Source organism: Salvelinus namaycush, chromosome 1 (genome assembly GCF_016432855.1).
Source record: "Salvelinus namaycush isolate Seneca chromosome 1, SaNama_1.0, whole genome shotgun sequence".
Taxonomy (NCBI): domain Eukaryota; kingdom Metazoa; phylum Chordata; class Actinopteri; order Salmoniformes; family Salmonidae; genus Salvelinus; species Salvelinus namaycush.
The window spans coordinates 64,013,516-64,020,254 of NC_052307.1; the positions used below are offsets into that span (position 1 = coordinate 64,013,516).

A 6,739-nucleotide genomic window follows, 5' to 3' on the forward strand; every position below is an offset into this window, starting at 1 on the left:
CAAGTCCTTAAAAACCTTGCTTCCGCCCTGGAGGACAAGCGAGCTGCCACCAACTCCCTACCACCCCCAGCAGCATCACACCCCTTACGGACGACTTTTGTCCGCGAAGGGGCTAAACCACCGAAGAGCGGCTCTACACCATTAGAGCGAGACCAGCTGCGCTTGGCCCGCGACTGGAAAATGCTAGCTGACATTGGCCGGCAACTTGTGTTTCCTCCGGAGATCGCAACCACCACCCTAAGACCTGACATAGTGCTCTGGTCCCGTTCGCTCAAGAAGGTCTTCATCATTGAGCTCACAGTACCCTGGGAGGACTCAGTAGATGAGGCTTATGAGCGAAAACATCTGCGCTATGCCGATCTAGCTGCCGAAGCACGGCATCATGGCTGGAACACAGAAGTCCGACCAGTGGAGGTGGGCTGCAGAGGTTTTGTGGCAACATCTACAACCAGACTGCTTAGAGACCTGGGAATTAAGGGCCAGAGCCAGCGTTCGGCAATCAAAGCTGTATCAGAGGTGGCAGAAGGCAGCAGTCAATGGCTCTGGATGAAGAGGAAAGACCCCAGCTGGGCCCCGAAGTGAGAGGGCCAGGAGGTATGCGGTCAACAATGCTTGACTCAGGGAGGAAGACGCCCCTGCCATGCATAGTCCCATGGGATGTTGGCTATCAACAACAAGGCAACTCCTTTGACTAATTGGGAATGGGACGCAAGCGTAGGATTGATCACCCTGTCGCTGGCCGCCTTTGGGGAGGGTGTATAGTGTGAAAGGCCGAAACACCCTAGGAACCAAAGGTACACTACTGACGATGCGCTCCCCAAATTTCACCAGTCTCACTGTTCATGAACTCTTGGAAGTGCTTGCACAAAGGATAGTAACATCTCATCCTGTGTTCTTGGAATCTGAATATCTGGACTAGTCCAGTGACTGCTGAGAAAGATCAGCTGACAACAGGGGAAAGTCCTTGTGGCGGCACGGAGAGACGGCTGACAGGAGGGAATAGACCCCACTGGGACAGTCATGGGGTAGCTTCCCATTTCTGTAGTTTCCCATGCTTCGCAGTATGTTGGAAACACCCGCTTTTAGCTACAGAAAGTCAACATACGAGAATACCCCTAGAGTCTGCGAGAGCGGGGGCGGAAGATGACTCATCGGCTGACAACATGGTAACGACTGGACCGGAAACGACTACGAGTAATGAGAGCACAGCACAAGAGAACACCACAGCAACTGTCACAAGTTCCGCTGCAACAGCGGGCCACAAACAGATGCAGGTATGTGTCTGTGGTTGGAGGAAAGTTACATCACACCATGGGTTGAGGATCCACCAGGGGAAGAAGGGGTGTTTGGGTAAAGAGAGACAGAGGCCCCGCATTGATCACTTTCTGCGAAAGCGATCAAATCAGTCGAATGAAGCACAGCAACTGGACGCAAACCATAGTTTGCAGTGCATCAGTACCACTGTCATGGAGGACGTAAACTCAAGCACCGAAGTAACACCTGAGGTGGAACCAACAACAGGAGTGGAACTCACCCAGCCTCCCAGACCTGCAGTCGAGAGGAGACTACCAGGGCACAGACCGTATGTGAAGTGGCCTGGCGCCAGTGACAAGAAGTTGTGGGAAGCAGTGAATACTGACCTTACCTTGACCCTCGAGAAACTTCGAGGCACAGTGGAGAAGAAGTTGGAGAGGATGGGGGACATCATCTATGAGTACGGGGCAGAAAGCTTTGGAGTGCAAGAGGCAAAAGGCGGGAGAAAGGTTCCAACCCCACCAGTTTCCAGGAGGCAACAAGAAATCAAGCGCCTCGTTCAAGAAAGGAGACAGCTTAAGAAACAGTGGAAGAAGGCCTCGGAAGTGGAAAAGGAGGGCATAGAGGCACTTCAGGCTGACATTAAAACCCGGTTGGCATCCCTCCGTAGAGCAGAGAACCTACGGAAACGCAGAAGGAAGAAAGAACAAACTAGAACTCGATTCTATAAAGATCCCTTCAAGTTCCTTAAAAGTCTCTTCACGAAGGAAAAAAGTGGAGCTCTAAAAACAACAAAGAAAGACCTAGAGGAGCACCTGATAACAACAAACTTTGACTCAAAGCGACATGAACATCTGGCCATCCCATCAGATATCCCACCCATTGAACCCCCGGAACATCATATTGAGACCAGCCCTCCGACATGGAAAGAGGTGGAAAACACAGTTCGACGGGCAAGAACAGCATCAGCCCCGGGGCCAAATGGAGTCCCGTACAAAGTGTATAAGAACGCACCAGACGTCCTGAGGGTCCTCTGGAGGCTTATGAGAACAGCTTGGCAAAAGAAGATAATACCCAAAGTGTGGCGTAGGGCAGGCGGGGTCCTGATCCCTAAGGAGAAGGATGCAGTGAACATCAGCCAATTCCGCCCAATCTCCTTACTGAATGTCGAGGGTAAAATCTTCTTTAGGGTCATTGCCCAGAGGATGTCCGAGTACCTGCAAAGGAATGCGTACGTCGATACATCTGTACAGAAGGCAGGAATATCAGGGTTCTCTGGCTGCTTGGAACACTCCAGCATGATCTGGCACCAGATCCAAATGGCCAAGGTGGAGAAAAGGGACCTTCATGTAGTCTTCCTCGACCTCGCCAATGCATTTGGCTCTGTGCCCCATGAACTCCTGTGGTCTGCCTTCAGATTTTTCCACATACCGGACACCATCACAACCCTGGTGAAGTCGTACTTCCAGGATCTGCAGTTCTGCTTCACCACCTCAGAGTTCACGACCTCATGGCAGTGCCTGAATGTAGGAATAATGGCGGGATGTACCATTTCTCCGTTGGCATTCATAATGGCAATGGAGGTTATCATCAGATCCTCAAAATGGGTTGCTGGTGGACAGCGAGTCGACTCTGGTTTCCGCCTCCCTCCACTCAGAGCCTACATGGACGACATTACAACATTGACCACCACTGTCCCATGCACCAGGAGACTGCTCAGAAAACTCGAGGAGAACATCAGCTGGGCCCGTATGAAGATTAAACCATCCAAGTCACGCAGCATCTCGATTGTGAAGGGAGTACTCTCTGACCTGAAATTCTTCATCGGAGATGACCAAATCCCAACAGTGTCTGAGCAGCCGGTAAAAAGCCTTGGAAGGTGGTATGATGCAAGCCTGAAGGACAAAGACCAGGTGCAACAGCTGCGCAAAGACATCAGTAGTAGCCTACAGTCCATCGACAACACCCAGCTACCTGGAAAGTTAAAGGCCTGGTGTCTGCAGTTTGGTCTCCTACCCCGGGTGTTGTGGCCCCTAGCAGTGTATGAGGTTCCAATCTCAACAGTGGAGAAGATGGAAAGAGGAGTCACAGGCTACTTAAAGAAGTGGCTCGGGGTTCCACGATGCCTTACCACCATAGGCCTCTATGGAGATGGTGTCCTCAAGCTGCCCCTCACCAGTCTAACAGAGGAATTCAAGTGTGCAAAAACCAGGCTCCAGATGACACTGAATGAATCTCGAGACCCAGTGGTGAGCAACAACGCGCCGACCTTGGCAACTGGGCGCAAATGGAGGCCAGGAAAAGCAGTCCAGGAGGCAACAGCAGCCCTCAGACATGCTGACATTGTGGGTCATGTTCAGCAAGGGAGAGGAGGCCTTGGGCTAACTAGCCGTGCTGCTTGGAGTAAGGCCACTGCACCAGAGCGGCGGAAGATGGTAGTGCAGGAAGTACGCCATCAGGAGGAGGCTGCAAGGTGGGCCAAGGCAGTCTCTCTTGCCAAACAAGGACAGTGGACTCGATGGGACAGTGTGGAGAAGAGGAAGATCAGCTGGAAGGATCTGTGGGCCATGGAAGCGAGGCGGTTGAGCTTTTCCATCAGAGCAACATATGACGTCCTTCCAACACCAGTTAATCTTCACCAATGGTATGGTGAAGATCCGGACTGTGCCCTCTGTTCCATGCCAGCCAACCTCAGGCACATTCTCACAGGGTGTAAAACAAGCCTCACCCAAGGACGCTACACTTGGCGTCACAACCAAGTCCTTAAAAACCTTGCTTCCGCCCTGGAGGACAAGCGAGCTGCCACCAACTCCCTACCACCCCCAGCAGCATCACACCCCTTACGGACGACTTTTGTCCGCGAAGGGGCTAAACCACCGAAGAGCGGCTCTACACCATTAGAGCGAGACCAGCTGCGCTTGGCCCGCGACTGGAAAATGCTAGCTGACATTGGCCGGCAACTTGTGTTTCCTCCGGAGATCGCAACCACCACCCTAAGACCTGACATAGTGCTCTGGTCCCGTTCGCTCAAGAAGGTCTTCATCATTGAGCTCACAGTACCCTGGGAGGACTCAGTAGATGAGGCTTATGAGCGAAAACATCTGCGCTATGCCGATCTAGCTGCCGAAGCACGGCATCATGGCTGGAACACAGAAGTCCGACCAGTGGAGGTGGGCTGCAGAGGTTTTGTGGCAACATCTACAACCAGACTGCTTAGAGACCTGGGAATTAAGGGCCAGAGCCAGCGTTCGGCAATCAAAGCTGTATCAGAGGTGGCAGAAGGCAGCAGTCAATGGCTCTGGATGAAGAGGAAAGACCCCAGCTGGGCCCCGAAGTGAGAGGGCCAGGAGGTATGCGGTCAACAATGCTTGACTCAGGGAGGAAGACGCCCCTGCCATGCATAGTCCCATGGGATGTTGGCTATCAACAACAAGGCAACTCCTTTGACTAATTGGGAATGGGACGCAAGCGTAGGATTGATCACCCTGTCGCTGGCCGCCTTTGGGGAGGGTGTATAGTGTGAAAGGCCGAAACACCCTAGGAACCAAAGGTACACTACTGACGATGCGCTCCCCAAATTTCACCAGTCTCACTGTTCATGAACTCTTGGAAGTGCTTGCACAAAGGATAGTAACATCTCATCCTGTGTTCTTGGAATCTGTCCACTGTGCATTGTGTCTTCACTTATGTTGTTATCATACTGTTTCATGGTGAACTCTCATTACTGACTTGAGAGTATTCTTAATGAGGGTAACCTTTGAGCTGTTGTGGTAACTGGATCAGTGTAGTAGTGTAGTAGTATACAGCTATTCTCTTCTCTGGTCCTCCTCAGGTTCTAACTCAAATGTAATGGCGTTCCCCCAACCCCAAGATCACACCCTGTCTCAGGACCTACTAGGAGGCCATGTCGGGTTGCCTAGCAACTTCACATCAGTCATACTACCTGTCCCTAGCTGTGAGTACCCCCAAATGCATCCATGGACAAGTCAATATACATTGTGTGCTAGTATGCATTTAGCTAGCTAGAGCAAACAAATACATCATAATCACCTTTCATGACACCTTTATACACACACACGCACACCTGTATTTAGCGGTGCAGCAGGTGCGTGAAACCTCAGACGCTGGTTTCCTACCTGTGTCACAGACTGAGTCAACAGGTTTGCTTCACTGAGATTCACCAAGCAGCATGGTGCTCCTAAGTAAAAGTCTGTCTCGCCAGCCTCATGGTGCTCCACAGTAGCTGTGGGAAGAGACTACCTGAGTAATGCCCCCACGCTGTCAAACAGAGGAATAACACACAGTGATCTCACCGTCCCCAGAGTTTTATCACCCTCACAGAGCCAGCCTGGCCCCACAGGGGGCACATGGCCCAGACTGCTCCCCTTGTTTCAGGCCCTCTAACCCAGCCTCGCTTCACAGGAACCTGGGCCCTCTCACCAGCCCTGGTCGTCAGGCTCAGTCCCTACAGCTCTGAGCTCACCTGAGGGATGTTGATGTCTGTCTCCCATCATTAATATTCCTATAATTACCACCTTAGTGTCTTTTTTTAGGGGATTAGCTCACCAATGGTAACTTAATGTCCTGAAAGAGTACTGTTACGGACCTGTAGTAAAAGCCATGCAATTTCAGTCTCAGTGTGTGTAATGCCAGTCTGATGCCTGTCTCTCTCCAACAGCTCTGCCAGTGGTGCCGCTGGTGCCCACACAGACTGGCACTGAGGTGTACAGACATGGAGAGGGGGCAGACATGCCCATAGAGTCTGCCCACAGCATGCCCATGGCTCCTGTCCACACCTGCCTCTGAGAAGCAGGCCAAGCAGCAGCAGCTACTATACAGAGAGGAGAAAAAAGCTGGGTGGTCTAAACATGCACGCACACACACACACACACACACACACACACACACACATACACACACATCTAATCCGGCCCGCGTTTGGTTTGAATAAAATAGCTTTTTTGGGGGGGGGGGGGGGGGGGGGGGGGGGGGGGGGGGGGGGGGTCCCTAATAACCACTGCGAGGAAATACAACACATTTTCAGTGCAGCCCTCCGAGCCTTAGTGAAGACCGAATGCGGCACCTGGGGCAAAATGAGTTTGACACACCTGACCTGGTGTTGGTGCATCCAGGCCGTACTACTATATGAACACAACATGAAGTAGAGGCTGTTACATGGACACTAGTAACCCAAAAAGGGACTTTGACTCAGCCAGCCGATACTCTCCCTTATCCACCTTTGCACACTGCACATTACACACAGGGAATATGATGCAGACAATTAATAATTGATCAGGAATTGTTCTTTATGTCAATTAAAATCATCAAATCAATAAAGACCACAGCTCAATAGTATGTTATCTTTATTAGATCATGGTTGGGTGAGTGAGTTGTGTTGGCATGTTAATTAATGACAGTAATGTGGCAGTGGTGAAGTAAGAACAATTTCATGTTTTTTATCTTCAGGATCAAAGTCCATGCAGAT

The 6,739-nt window shown here is 51.3% G+C and overlaps 1 protein-coding gene across 2 annotated transcripts in view; it reads left to right on the forward strand.

Moving 5' to 3' along the window:
• LOC120047065 (hepatocyte nuclear factor 4-beta-like) overlaps positions 1-6,223 on the forward strand; it is a 29,575-nt gene extending 23,352 nt beyond the window's left edge. The window contains exons 9-10 of one of the 2 annotated variants that reach the window (XM_038992624.1): positions 5,087-5,209; positions 5,933-6,223. In XM_038992624.1, coding sequence (XP_038848552.1) covers positions 5,087-5,209; positions 5,933-6,060 — 251 coding nt within the window. In that variant the 3' untranslated portion in view covers positions 6,061-6,223. Of the gene's footprint in view, positions 1-1,138; positions 4,605-5,086; positions 5,210-5,932 lie in introns of those variants that run through there. The other variant, XM_038992617.1, reaches the window with a different exon arrangement.
• The last annotated feature ends 516 nt before the right edge of the window (positions 6,224-6,739 follow it).